Source organism: Cynara cardunculus, unplaced genomic scaffold, assembly GCF_001531365.2.
Source record: "Cynara cardunculus var. scolymus isolate 2C unplaced genomic scaffold, CcrdV1 Un_Scaffold_1623, whole genome shotgun sequence".
Lineage (NCBI taxonomy): Eukaryota > Viridiplantae > Streptophyta > Magnoliopsida > Asterales > Asteraceae > Cynara > Cynara cardunculus.
Window position 1 is genome coordinate 24,351 of NW_020200818.1, and position 15,061 is coordinate 39,411.

Sequence of the window (15,061 nt, forward strand, 5' to 3'; positions counted from 1 at the left end):
AAAGTAACTTACATTTCTTTGCAATGAACTTCATGCCTTTAATTTTGTATTTAAAGCGATGATGGACTAAACACTTTAGTTTTCAGTGAGCGATTAAAACCAAGTGTTTGTTGATATCGCTTTATGTTGTAGCAATCAACCTCACTTTTCACTTCAGATTATATTGTTTCATTTGAGCGTTAATTGAAAAGTTGACAATATGTTATTTTTGCACAAGTGAATTGCACTTGTAAAGAAACCAACATAAACATAATGATTTTTAGCAGCATGTTGTAACGATTTACTGTTGTTTTGCTCTACATGGAATGAAAAACAAGTTACGTGTCATGCTTGGATTTGCGCTCATTATAAAGAGATGAGAGTGTCGCCACATTGAGTGCTTATAGTGAGCTTCAAAAGGGAACTTTTTAATCCAACTGTGCACTCTTGAGAACCATTGCTATAGCAGACCTCGTGTTATGCTGCGCTTTGAGTTGAAATTCCAGCCAAATTTACATCGTTGCTTTATTTATTGTTATAAATCATTAGTTGATACTCAATCAAAAACCAAATTTACCAAATTCGTCATTTGAAATTAGTTTTTATATTTGACTTGTTAAAACCTTACCTGTTGTCCAACAGACAATATCTGATATTCTTTCCACTATTACTTGTTTTTGAGATAATATTTGCCTGATTTGTAAATCGCAATGGATTCCAATTGTTATAGTCTCTAAGTTGCATAATCCAAAACAACAATAATTTTAAACCACAAGAGATTGAATATCGTAAATGGTAGTTATAAGCCAAAAAACCCAATTAAATAAACGTCAGGTCCTGTTTGGTTTGAATGAATGGAATGGATTTGAGGGGATTTGAATTTCAAATTCATTCCAGTCCCATATTTGGTTTGTTGGATTGTCCGAATTTGAAATCCTTGAAACATAGGATTTTGAAATCCTTAGGGAGTGCTCGGGATTTCGTATGATAATATGCAATAACGTTTTAAAAAATATTAAAAACATCTGTTTTATAATAATTGATTAATAAAAATGTAATTCAATTATTTTTATAATTATTTATAATTTTTTCTATAAATTATTTATAATAATGAAATCCAATTTCATTCCAAATTCTGCAAACCAAACACACTAATGGTTTCAAAATTCATTCCAATCCAAATCTCTAATAAAAAACAATCCTGCAAACCAAATGGACCCTTAGGCCCACAAAGGCCCAAATGTTGTATACGCATTAAAGTGTCAAGCAAACCACATTCGCATCTTGGATCGCGGAGATTCTAACCTAAATAATAATAAATGTTGAAAACTAGGGCGCTGGTTATCGCCGTCCATATGAACAAATCCAATGGATGTAGATGGTTTTATGAGCATTCGTCATATGCCAAATTACTAAAATACCCTCAATAGGTTGAACAAATCCAATGAATCTTACGATAGTCCGTCACATGAAATTACAAAAATACCCCTAATACGTTAAATGGTTTTATAATGGTCCGTCATACAAAATTACAAAAATACCCTCAATAGTTGGTCTTGATGCCGAATTTTGATAGTCAAATTTCCCATATTATTTTATCATATGAAACCAGCAGGGGCCATTTAGTCATTTTGCATCCAGAAATTTATCACACCATGGACATGAGTAGATGAAAGCACTGTAGAGAGAGTATAGGGGGTGTGGTGAAAAAAACAATTTTCAAAATCAGAAAACCCACTTGCTGCATGCTCCTCCTTGGCAGCCAAGAGGGAGTCCTCCTAAATCAGACATCACTTCCACACTTCTTTCCCTTCTAGACCCTTGAAAACCCTCTCCCTCTCATCAAATTCACCATCGATCGATAAACGGTAATCTTTTATGGGTTTTGAGCGATTCTTATGCACATTTTGCAGTAGCATTTCACTCAAATTAGGGTTTTTTTCAGAACAATTTTTCTCGGGAAAGAAATTCCGGTCTGGGGTTCTGTTCTGTTTTGTTTCTTGTGTTGAACTGCTCGTTTATTTGGCAGTTTTTTCTTGGTACACAAATGCATGTCCGTAATCTGCTGATTTTTAGCTAAATGTGTGTTTGACTGTTACTGTTGTCTTGATTAAGTGTTTTTGCTTATTTGGTAGTTGAAATGTAGGGTATGGTTTCTGTTCTTCTACTTGCTTGTTGGAAATGTTATTTTGAACGATCTTTTTCATCTTCTGCTTTGTTTTCTAGGTCAAAATTTTTCAACATTTGTGAATGCTGAACAAATCTGCAAAAATCATTGTCCCTTTCTTGCTTTGTTAAGGTATGTTGTTAGTTGCTTCGCGACTGATTTCAGTAATACAATGCTACTTATAGTTTTTGTATACAGAATGTTAAAATGGAGAGTTATTGCACCTTGTTGTTTCCTCGTTTCTTTGTTCGTGGAGTCAGAAAATCCATGGAAGCAGAGATTATAATGTTTTTTTTTTTGGGTGTGAAAATTATTTAGTTATACTTTCATACAGTAAAACTTTTTAAACACCAAATTGTAGGAGCCAACTTCACCTGCCAGCTGCTCCTTTGTTCAGTCTGTGTCTGGTTCTATTAATTTGCATATGCATATTTTGCTTGACCTGCTTTTATTTCTTAGGCGGCTTGTTGTTCATACTTCCAGTTTTAAGTTGAGCTTAATGTGCTTGAAGAGTCTTTTTCTGTTGTTGGAAGTTAGTAAACATCACTATTTTGACAGTAGAAGTAGCTGCTGAAAGTGTGAAAAATTCTGTTTACTAACAAACAGATATGATTTAGATTTATCTTTTTGTTCTTGGATACATTTATGTGTTCTTTGTAATTTTTTTTTGTTACAGTGACTCTCTGAACCTTGGCAGCCATAGGAGCCTCGGTATCCTAGCTGAGTATGTAAATAAGAAGCATTAGCAACACTATATAGACTGCAGTAATAAAATTTGCATGCTGATTAATGTTTATATATGAATTTGGACTTGATCTAGTTTGGAAGTAAAACATATATCCGTTTTCTGTGTTATATTCTTTGAATGCCGGTGTAATGCTTGTTTCTTGTTTTCATCATTAGCTGACACATGGCTTGGTTTGTTTCTATGAAGAAACAGGTCCTGATAGATGGAAGAAAATCCGTCACCCACAATTTTGGAAGGGAGGATAACTGGAATCAGTTTTTCTTTGGCGACCCGTCAAGAAATTGTTAGTTTTTTGTTTTTATTTCACTTTTTATTCAATTTTTCATGAAATTCTTTATACACCTGTTAAAAACTAGTCACCATGGCATTCAAGCTTCATCAGTCGCCTATGTAACCGGCATAGAAATTAGGGTTCAACCTTACCTGCAACTCCATCCAAAGACTAGAGTGCCCTTTCTTATGTTTGAAATGCAATGAACTTTTTATACAGAACAATCTATTTAACTAGCTACACTTTATCATTGTCCCTCTTGTTTTTCATAAAGGGATCAAATCTAGGCAGGCAGCCGTCTATAAGATGATTTGGGTAATCATCTACTGTTGCACTTCACAGAAACAGCCCATCTACTCTTTGGGTGTAGAGGTCAGGTCCGTGTACATCTTACCCCCCTCCAGGTGGGACATACTGGGCACAGTTGGTTTTATCCTAGTGTTGCACTTCTGTCTCAGGTGTAGATGTATTTTTTTCACTCTTATGACTTATTTATCTACTAGTGTTAAGAATTAACACTGTTCACTATGAAATACACAATAGAACATTATTTCATTAGAAAAGGTTTTGAACACTTAATTTTCATGTATAATGATCTTAATTGATTAGCTTGGTAATGTTCTCGTCTGACACTACTCTTTTTGTGTGTGATGCATGCACTTCAAATCTTTAGTGCTTGTCCTCCATCAGCGACTGTCCCATTAGCCATGCCAGTCAGCTTACAAATCCTTTTCTTGGACTTCCACTTGAAGCCGGGAAATGTGAAGCATGTGGAACTGCAGAACCCGGGAAGTGTGAAGGTATGCAATGTGCTATCCTGGCTTATCTGTTCCCCATGTTGTAAATAACATAAGTTATGTTAAACTTATGTCAAACAGTTAATTTTCATGATGATATTTCTTAAATTATATCTGCTTTTCTCATTTCAGGCCATTTTGGGTATATAGAGTTGCCGGTTCCAATATATCATCCGTCGCATATTAGCGAGTTGAAGCGCATACTGAGTTTGATATGTCTCAAGTGCTTAAAGTTCAAAAATAGAAGGGTATTTATTCTTTGAGTTATTTTCTTCTTTATGTTTAGCGAGATGGCTTTCTATGGTTTATTTTCTTAAGCAAAGTAACAGTTTCTTTTTGAGTTGATCTCTTGTAGAAATAATTCAGAAGAAACTTGTAGTACATTTGTCAAATGCAGTTAGCTCTCTTCCCAGTGACCTTTTGAATACCTTCATTTACATACATGATTTCTTTATCTTTATAAATAGACACAAGTGCACATGTTACTATCCTTATTGCTATTATTTTTGTTCTTAGTCGTGGTTAATGGCAACAAGGTAAATGTTGAGGAAATTATCCTTCCACTAAATTCAAACTTCTTCAAACTAATGCAAGACAAATTGCATTGAAATGGAACCAACTTTTTCTTTGTTCTATTCTGGGGAACCATGTTTCCTAAAACTTCTTATATGGGAAACGCAAATGGAACCAACTTTGCTTTTGTTTATATTTTAGAACATGAATTCGGTCATCGCGGCCCTTAGATGAGAAATTTATTTATTCCAGAAGGGATTACTCAATCTAATCATACCACATAAACCTTTAAAAAGAAGTTCTGAGTGAGTTATTTATTTGAAAGTTGGTTCCCAAAATAGGGACGAACGCTAAGGTGGTTCTATTTTGGTGCAATTTCCCCAACAATGTATTAATTGAACTTTATATGCTCTTAGAGACTGTAATTTAAGAGTTCTATAATAATTTGTCTGTTTATTCGAGAATAATTGTCGATAATCCCATTTTTAGATGAAAATGATGAAGCTCTCATCAACTTAACTTGCATGTTAGCCTTACTATGAATGTATTTATAGCCAGAAAGTCTGCAAGTATTTTGTTATTGATCAGGTTCAGCTCATATTATCTCCTTCTTGCTTGCTTTTATGAATTTCTTGAGAAAATACCTGGCATTGCTCGAGTGAACAAACAAAACATTTTTAAGAGGGTTATTTGCCGTGATAATAGTAAAGTATGTGAATAATAACTTGTTTTTCAAGTATATGTGCTATTTTATAAGCCTATTTAAGAAATATTAGTAGCTGAATTATGTATACTGAAACATGCCTCAATGACAGAACAATCATGTAACCTATTTCTTATGCTTCTTTGTATTTTCAGATGCAGACCAAGAACGCTGGTGTACTTGAAAGAGCTTTTGCCTCTTGTTGTGACGTAAGCATCCTATGTCAAACTTTCAAATTTGATAAAGAGTTTAAAAGCTTTTTGTTAGCCAAAGATTGACAGGCGTCATGCAATTAAAGTTAAGTTAATTAGACCTAAATTTTTGTCCTACATACATATTAAATAGGAGGCAATTATTTTTCTGTTCTATCACATGGGAAGGACTCACCATAATATTAGGGGGTGTTTGGTTAGAGGTATTAAGCAGTAATCAATGGGAATGAAAAAAAAAACTGTTTGGTTTTATATAATATGATGGGCTCATTCCCCTAGAAGCCAAATTTTCATTCTAGGTTAAACTGGGAGGAATTGAAATTCATTCCCATTCTCTGCCATTTTCATTTTCATTCCCATCTTCATTCCTCTGCCTGAACCAAACACCCCCTTAATTTATTTTTTCTTTAGTACTTGTTTGGACCTTTGAGAAATGATCTTCTAGATTTACAATTTAAGGCACAATGGAAAAACATGAATGAAGTTCGGTAAGAAACACAAAGGTGTTATTAATAGGTTGGATACAAGCCAAGGGTCATCACCGGAACAAATGCTCTACTCTCCGTGGTAGAGGTTAGGATAGCGTACATCTTACCCTCAGACCCCACCTTTGGGTGGGATATCCTGGGCTCGTTTTCTTTGGTGTTTTATAAATAGGTTGGAGCTTAATGGCCTTATTTTGTTTTTGTTTAAGCAAGAGCGTGCAAAAACCGCTATCAAGGGACATTAACTTGGTATCTGTATTGATTCTCTTGGAGGTTTTAGGTGTGATAACATGTGCATATAGCTACTAGAAGTGAACGTAGTATTTATTACTTTGAAGTTTGAAGCTGAGAGGATTCTAAGCTTCTCATGTTTTATTTGACTTTCTTACCATCTAGTACGAGGATATAAATAAAGATATAACCTATAATCCAGGGATAAGAAGCTTAGCATTACTAGTGATTTCCATCATGGATTTCCTTATTCATCTTAAAGTAAGCTGTAATCTACACTTCAGTTTTTTGATTGATTATCCTAGAAAATGATGCTTCAAAACGAAGAATGCTCGAGTTTTGTGGGGTATGGCTGTTAAGGCTCCTTCCATGCTCATATGGGTTGCCCGATGTGAATTTTGACCCTTCAACGGAAGATGTGCTTGCAATCTTGAATGATGCTATTGTACAAGTGTTTCCAATGGGCTGTGTATCAGAATGGAAAAGCATATCATGTTGCCAAATACAAAAAATGGTGTATTCTTCCTGTCCATGAAAGTTCTACTGATTTCCATTTTGGGATGTCTAGACTATTGCAGTACTTTGGCAAGATTTCAGGCTAAAACCAGAAGTAAAGTTGATGTTGCATCTTTTGAAAACCATAAGTAGGATGTTGCATCTTTTAAAACCAGAAGTAGGATGTTGCTTAATGTGGTTGTATTCGTTAACTTATTTTTCACACATTGTTATATAGGATGCTGCACAAGTTACCGTCAATGAAGCTAAATCCACAGAAGGCGCATGCTACTTGGAGCTCAAACTTCCATCGAGAACAAGACCTAGAGAAGGTTTCTGGGATTTTCTTGATAGATTTGGTTATCACTACGGTGATGGCGTTTCTCGGCCATTACTTTCATCTGAGGTAATACTTAAAGCTAGTCGACCTAAAAGAGGAAAGTTTAATCTTCAAATTCTAGCTTGGGTCTGTGAAAAGTTTCAAAATTTCTTAATGTAACAAACTTTCAAATTTTCTCATTTTTTACCCATTTTGACCGGTAACCTGCTGAAATTTTATTACACTAAATAGAAAATAAATCAAACTAAATCGTTACAATATAGAAAAATTTGAACATTTGTTATATTAAATAGGAAATTTTACAACTTTGTTACATTGATTGAGAAGAAAATTTATTTGTTACACCTAGTGGGAACTAAAGTAAACCAAACTTTGTTGCATGTTGATGCGTTTTGCTCTTTGTTATTTTGACCAAATAATCAGTTTTCTTATGTGCATCTCCAAATTTGATTATTTTGACCTAATAATTTGGAAGTTAAAGTCATTCAGTTTTTGTCAAACATCGAAGCTGAATTGCAATAATCACTTTAAACACATCCAAACACCCCCTGTATCTTACAGCTGATATGTAGTCTGTTTACACACCTTTCATTAATTTCTTCTTCTTCTTCACTTTATATTTTTTCCTGCGACGATGTCAGGTGTTGGCAATTCTAAAGAAAATTCCTGAGGCAACCAAAAGAAAGCTAGCTGGGAAAGGGTGTTTCTTCCAGGAAGGGTATATCATGCAATATCTTCCTGTCCCTCCAAATTGTTTGTCGACACCAGACGTATCTGATGGCATGAGTGTTATGTCTTCGGTTTGTTGCCTTTTCCACTCTAGATTCCTCAACTTAATCAAGAGTTGTTATGCACCAATGACCATTATATTATTAGCTTTATGCAAATGATCATTATTTTGATATTTCTCTTTATGTAAGTATGATCACTCAACCTTCATAAGTGCAGCCAAACTACCAATTGAACTTTTTCCCAGATTGGATCATGTTCCCATCACATGACCGTTCTTGAGGGGCAAAATTGTCGTCTATCTCTCTTCTGCTGCCGCTGCTAGGAATTTTCTGGTGGTTGGCAAACCTGCTAGATGCAGGCCTAATTTGGAAGAAAAGTTAAAGGGAAAAAGTGAAAAACACAGTAACAGAAATTCACATCTAATTTTCATGTTAACTTCAGTAAAAGGGTTTATCATCCTATATTGCAATTTGCATGTACTACTGGTTCCTAATTTAGAAAATTGTTCAAAAAGTTAAATATCATTCACTTAAGTGCATCTAGAAAGGAATTTCTCAACCTCCTTCCAAATCTCATTGTCTGACTCATTTTGAAATACTCTTGTTTAACTTCCTGATTCCTGTTTGAAAGAACAAATTGAAATAGATAAAATTTACAATATAATCAAAGCAAAAAAGAAGAAATAAACACACAAACATATTTGAAAACAAATCTTGAACTATTTTAATTATAAGATCTAAGCCAAAGAGATTATAAAAATCGAAAAGAGAAAAATGGAATAGGAGATCACACAGAACATGGCTTTGGGATGACCGATAAATTAAGGCCATGAGCCCATGACACTCCTGATGGTGAACTTAAATGCATGACAATTATTGATACTTCCAACGAGTCCAATGACAAGTCTAACTCAATGGATTGGTGAAACACTTCCAATGAATTTTCATTTATTTGGAGGTGGAGATAGGGGGTGAAGAGAACTAGGTACAACTTGTCGAATTTTATTATTTTGGAGTCACCTATATGAAAAAAACTAGCTGGGTTTCCAAATTTGGTACAAATCAAGGAGGATACCAAGAGTCCTTGTAATATTCTGTTGTTTATGAACAGAATCTCACATTATACCAACTCTTCTATAATTATTACATAATTGCAATAAAATCCCAGACAAATCTTGCTGATCGTTACTTGCTTCACTCACTCATATGTAAACTTCCTGTTTGCATTTCTTATTCCCATAATTCCACGCCCAAGTTGTGGAGTCATATAAATTACACACAACTAACTTGGACATATAATGGGTATGAACACCGCAAGTTCTTGGTCATAACATCAAAAACTCGATTAGTACCCGCAACCCTAGGATTTGGCATCCAATATCGTTGATCCCTTCCAGGGGTTCGTTTGATGATTTTTGCCCTTGAAAATACGGCCATATTTGGATGCATGATCAAGTATGATGCAAAACATGTATAAATGGAAGTTCACATACATTTTAGAAGAATTAGTGATTATATTTTCAGAAAAGAACTTCATTCTTCATGCAAAAGGCCTATATTATAATGGTTATTGGTGTATACAACCCATTTTTCAACTGGTGGCTTACCATGCAACATTATTATTATAATGCTTTCCAGGATATCTCAATGACTATGCTTAAAAAGGTTTTGAGGCAAGTGGAAATCATCAAGAGTTCAAGGTCAGGGGTGCCAAATTTCGAGTCTCTTGAGGTTGAAGTAAATGATTTGCAAGCAGCTGTGGCTCAATATCTTCAATCCAGGGGTGCTAAGGTGCTCCTCTTTCAGATTTTATACTTATACTTTTTCATGTTGAAGGACAACTGCTTTCCCGTTGGTTCATAACAATTTGGCTTTATTATGACTTTTAGCCTCCAAGAAAATTTCCCCAATTGATGACTTGATGTGCTATTTCTTGTTTATGGTGTTATAAACATTTTATCCATGTGCCGCATATATTGCACTCTTGATGCAATAACATTGTCTTTTGTTGATTCAATTAAGTGCCGTCAGCCGTGATAGGTCTACCCATCAATCACTAATAGTTGATTTTTCTATTTCGATATAACTATGTTTGTATTATTAATGTCTTCTTTTGTTATCTTCACATGCTACTTTTAATTCTTCTAGGCCTCCCCTAACAGAAATACCCGATATGGGATTGCTAAAGAGCTAAATGATTCTTCTTCTACGAAAGCATGGCTTGAAAAGATGAAAACACTCTTCATTAGTAAAGGGTCTGGATTTTCTTCCCGTAGTGTCATAACCGGAGATCCCTATAAAGGTGTTGGTGAGATTGGAATACCTTTTGAGATAGCTCAGAGGATAACATTTGAAGAGAGGGTCACTGAGTATAACATGAAGTTCCTCCAAAAGCTAGTAGATGACAAGTTATGCTTAACATATAGGGATGGCCAATCAACTTATTCATTGAGAGAAGGCTCCAAAGGTCATACGTTTTTGAAACCGGGCCAAATTGTCCACAGGAAGATAATGGAGGGAGATGTAATTTTTATCAATAGGCCACCAACTACCCACAAACACTCACTTCAGGCGCTATCAGTGTATATCCATGATGATCATACTTTTAAGATCAATCCCCTTATTTGTGGGCCACTTAGTGCTGATTTTGATGGCGATTGTATTCATATCTTCTACCCCCAGTCTCCTGAAGCTAAAGCAGAGGTTTTAGAGTTATTTGCAGTAGAGAAACAACTGCTAAGCTCTCATAGTGGAAACGTCAATCTGCAGCTTGGCACAGACTCTTTGTTATCGCTTAAAACCTTGTTCAAGACTTATTTCTTTACCAAAGCTCAAGTCCAACAGTTAGCATTGTTTACATCAAATTCGTTGCCTACACCATCAATGTTAAAGGTTCATCGCAGTGGCCCATTGTGGACTGTTTTGGAGTTGCTAGAGACTTCTCTACCCCGTGGATTTGATTGTTCTGGGGATAAATTCTTGATTCGTGATAGCAAAATCCTGAAGCTAGACTATAGTCGGGATGTGATACAGTCCATTGTTAATGATGTTATTAGCTCAATTTTTTTTAGTAAAGGTCCGAAAGAGGTATTGAAACTTTTCAATTCTTTACAACCCATGTTGATGGAAAATCTCTGTTGTGAAGGATTTAATCTAAGTTTGGAAGACTTCATTGTTCCCAAGAATGTTTTAAGAAGTATTGAAGCTGAAATCCAGGAGGTTTCTTCGTTGTTATATCACTTGAGGTCAAACTATAACGAGGTGATAGCATTACAACTAGAGAAACATCTGCGTGTTGTAAAAGGGCCCATTTCGGAATTTATCTTGAGATTTTCATCAATGGGAAATTTGATAGACTCCAAGAGTGATTCAGCTGTTACTAGGATTGTGCAACAAATTGGATTTTTGGGCCTACAGATCTTGGAGAAGGGAAGGCTTTATTCTAGAACGTTGGCTGAAGATTTGTCTTCCCATTTTCTTGGTAATTATCCTTTTCCTGACAAATACCCATCCGAGGAATTTGGGTTGGTCAGAAGCTGTCTTTTCCATGGGCTGGATCCTTACCAAGAGATGGTTCATTCAATAGCTAGTAGAGAAGTGATGGTTCGATCATCTAGAGGATTGACAGAGCCTGGAACACTGTTCAAGAACTTAATGGCCATCCTCCGTGATGTGGTGATTTGCTATGATGGAACTGTTAGAAATGTCTGCAGTAATTCGATTATTCAGTTCGAATATGGGGTGAAGACACAAAATTTGTTTGCTGCTGGTGAGCCTGTGGGAGTATTGGCTGCAACTGCCATGTCAAACCCTGCATACAAGGCAGTTCTTGATTCGTCTCCAAACAGTAATTCTTCATGGAACATGATGAAAGTAAGTCGCTACTTCTAATTGATTTAGGTTTTTTTACTCACTTGCATGCTCTGTTTCTTGATTCTTTCTTATAATTCCTTCTTTGGTTTCCATTATTTAGGAGATTCTGCTTTGTGGAGTGAATTTTAAGAACGTTCTTAATGATCGTCGGGTTATCCTCTATTTAAATGATTGTGATTGTGGGGGGAAGTATTGCCTTGAGAATGCTGCATATCTGGTCAAAAATCATTTGCGAAAAGTCAGCCTCAAGGACGTTGCCTTGGAATTTCTCATAGAGTACGTCTTTCTTATTTCACCTTTATATATTAGTTTTTGCTTATTATATTCATCAAACATCCTGTACTTAATTCTTTATGAACTTCACATGGTTCATTCGAGGACGAGTTCTTACAAATTAGTTTTTGAACTCTCTCTCCCTCCTCCTTCAGATAATGGAAATTAGTGCTCTTATGTCATTTTGAGCATGTTGGGAAATTGATTGTGGTTTTATTACTCTCATGTTCTTGCTGATTTCTTTTTACAGATATAAAAGACAGCAAACAACATATGAGAATGCTGAAATCGACGCCGGACTTGTTGGTCATGTTCACCTCAATAAGGTTCTTTTTTTATATATGAATCAATGTAGCAAGCATATTACTTCAACGAGTTTAATTTCTTTGGTTTCACACATTATATCTGAGCATTTTTTGTTTGCATTAATTCTTTTTATTTTCGCTTCAATGTATGAGCAGACGCAGTTGAAAGAATCAAATATCAGCATGGAAGAGGTTCTTACAAAATGTGAAGACACCCTGAACTCTTTCCGGAAGAAGAAAAAAATCGGTCAATTTTTCAAAAAAATAGCTTTGTCTTGCAGGTTTGTGATACATGTATTTCTACTTTTTTTGACCTTATTTTTTCTTTTGAACTGGATTTATCTTTCTTCTGAAGCGATGCCTTATCTACTACTTTTTATTTTCTTAGACACAAATATACATGTATTTCTAAGTTCCAAATGGTTTTGGATATAATTTACTATTTTTCATTTTGTATTTCTAAGTTCGAAATGGTACTAGGATCTATGCTTTAGGCTTCCATGATATACCCTTGAGAGTTAATCAGTTCATTAAACTAGATGTAACTTTAACTTACTGTTTTGCAGCGAATGTACTTTCCAGCAGTCATCTGAAAGCAAGTGGACACCGTGCTTGAAGTTTTTTTGGCAAGACACTTCTGATATCCATCTAGAGAAAACTGCACATATATTTGCCGACAGAATTTGCCCTGTTCTATTAAATACTATTATAAAAGGTATTTAATGGTTCTTGTTTATTTTGTCCTCCTTGAATAGTTCATATTTAACGTTTTTACTTCATTTTATCATAATCATTTTCTCAAAAAGGTTCCATGTTGTAAGTTTCCAATATTTCTTTCTTCCAGAGTTTCTTGTTTCAGTGCTGTAACTATAATCTCCTACAATTTATTTATCAAATTGATGTATTTTGCTTTTACTGGAAAGTCACTAAAATTCATGTCTAAGCCTATCACTTGTGATGGATTGTACTGAATTTGTGATGCTGTGAATTAATAGGTGATCCGCGGGTTAGAGAAGCAAATATTACTTGGATCAGTCCTGAAACGACAGCTTGGATCAGAAATCCAAGTAAGGATACAAAGGGTGAGTTGGCAATTGATGTTGTTCTTGAGAAAGAAGCGGTTAAGAAAAGCGGTGATGCATGGAGGACAGTCATGGACTCTTGCCTTCCAATAATCCATTTGATTGACACAAGGCGCTCCATTCCTTATGCAATCAAACAAGTTGAGGGTCTTCTTGGCATATCTTGTGCTTTTGAGCAAGCTGTTCAGGTCTTTCTCTCTCTCTCTCTCTCTCTATATATATATATATATATATATGTGTGTGTGTGTGTGTGTGTGTGCTTATTTCAATTGAATTTCAACTTTGAGGGGGTTTTTAAAATAAGCGAAAAGTTCTAAAATTTTTCACTCTCTACCCTTTGGGGTCTGCTTACAGCCTATCCCCAGACTCTTGCTTCTGTGTGGGCTTCGATGTGTTCGTTTGCTTTTGTTTGGTTTTTCTACAAAATTTCGGACTTTTCACAATTTCATGTCTTATGGTTTTAGTGATTTTCAATAAAACATAGTGTGCGACCTGTTACCTTGATTCTGCAATACTAATTAATCGTTTTTGTAGTCTCTTTCATTTCCTGAAAATCCGCCGATTGTTGCTTATTGTTGTAGCGCCTCTCGACCTCTGTGTCAATGGTTTCCAAAGGCATGCTGAAAGAGCACCTGCTTCTGTTGGCCAATAGCATGACTTGTGCAGGAAATTTGGTTGGCTTCAACCAAGCGGGAATAAAGGCGCTCTCTAAGACGCTTAATTTCCAAGTACCCTTTTCTGAAGCAACATTATACGTAAGGCATTGACTTTATAAATTTTGTAACTATTATTTATGTTGACTTTATACTTGACTTTCTTGATTTTGTTACTCTCGGAATTACCAGACACCAAAAAGATGTTTCGAGAAGGCAGCTGAGAAGTGCCATTCTGATTCATTATCGAGCATTGTGGCTGCTTGTTCTTGGGGCAAACCTGTAGCTGTGGGTACAGGATCTCGGTTTGATATTCTTTGGGACACAAGAGAGGTTTGTATTTCAATGCTTTATGCGGTTTTTCTAGTTTTAGATTTTTTGGCCAAATCATATAAGTTTTGATGGTATCTTGCGATATACATTTCCTAGGTTGAAATGAACCAGAAAGACGGTATTGATGTCTACAACTTCCTTCATTTGGTAAGGGGTGGCTCTGAAGAAGAAGCTGATAGTGCGGGCCTTGCTGGTGAAGTTGACAGCTTTGAAATGGAGGATAATTTCATGGAAATGGGTTCTCCTGAACATAATTCTGGTTCTACTAAACCAGTTTTTGAGGATGGTTTGGATTTGGATCTTGATGAAATGGATGACAATCAAACTAGCAAATCGAGTTGGGAAAAGGGTCCGGAAGTTGGGGCGGCCAGTGGTGGCTGGGAGGGAGTTGTCAAGACCACAGCAGCAACCGAAGGTGGTTGGGGGGAAGCAAAATCTGACAAGGATCAGCCAGTAGGAGGAGCTTGGGGTGGTTGGGGTAAAAAAGACGTCCAAGCTGATGCATCTGGATCGTGGGGAGCGAAAACTCAAAAAGACGTTGAGCCGTCTGGATCATGGGGAGCGAAAGCTCAAAAAGACGTTGAGCCATCTGGATCATGGGGAGCGAAAGCTCAAAAAGACGTTGAGCCGTCTGGATCGTGGGGAGCGAAGGCCCAAAAAGACGTTGAGCCGTCTGGATCGTGGGGAGCGAAGGCCCAAAAAGACGTNGCCGTCTGGATCGTGGGGAGCGAAGGCCCAAAAAGACGTTGAGCCGTCTGGATCGTGGGGAGCGAAGGCCCAAAAAGACGTTGAGCCGTCTGGATTGTGGGGAGCGAAATCCCAAAAAGACGTTGAGCCGTCTGGATCGTGGGGAGCGAAAGCCCAAAAAGA

The 15,061-nt window shown here is 36.2% G+C and overlaps 1 protein-coding gene across 1 annotated transcript in view; it reads left to right on the plus strand.

The window, feature by feature from the left end:
- The first annotated feature begins 1,736 nt into the window (after window positions 1-1,736).
- LOC112502591 (DNA-directed RNA polymerase V subunit 1) overlaps window positions 1,737-15,061 on the plus strand; it is a 16,782-nt gene continuing 3,457 nt past the window's right edge. Inside the window, exons 1-17 of the mRNA XM_025106541.1 lie at window positions 1,737-1,847; window positions 3,081-3,177; window positions 3,839-3,965; window positions 4,095-4,210; window positions 5,334-5,387; window positions 6,840-7,007; window positions 7,583-7,741; window positions 9,311-9,463; window positions 9,821-11,545; window positions 11,646-11,821; window positions 12,069-12,144; window positions 12,280-12,404; window positions 12,690-12,838; window positions 13,119-13,393; window positions 13,787-13,960; window positions 14,051-14,191; window positions 14,288-14,911. Of these exons, the coding sequence (XP_024962309.1) occupies window positions 3,097-3,177; window positions 3,839-3,965; window positions 4,095-4,210; window positions 5,334-5,387; window positions 6,840-7,007; window positions 7,583-7,741; window positions 9,311-9,463; window positions 9,821-11,545; window positions 11,646-11,821; window positions 12,069-12,144; window positions 12,280-12,404; window positions 12,690-12,838; window positions 13,119-13,393; window positions 13,787-13,960; window positions 14,051-14,191; window positions 14,288-14,911 (4,323 nt within the window). The 5' untranslated portion in view covers window positions 1,737-1,847; window positions 3,081-3,096. The remainder of the gene's footprint in view (window positions 1,848-3,080; window positions 3,178-3,838; window positions 3,966-4,094; window positions 4,211-5,333; window positions 5,388-6,839; window positions 7,008-7,582; window positions 7,742-9,310; window positions 9,464-9,820; window positions 11,546-11,645; window positions 11,822-12,068; window positions 12,145-12,279; window positions 12,405-12,689; window positions 12,839-13,118; window positions 13,394-13,786; window positions 13,961-14,050; window positions 14,192-14,287; window positions 14,912-15,061) is intronic.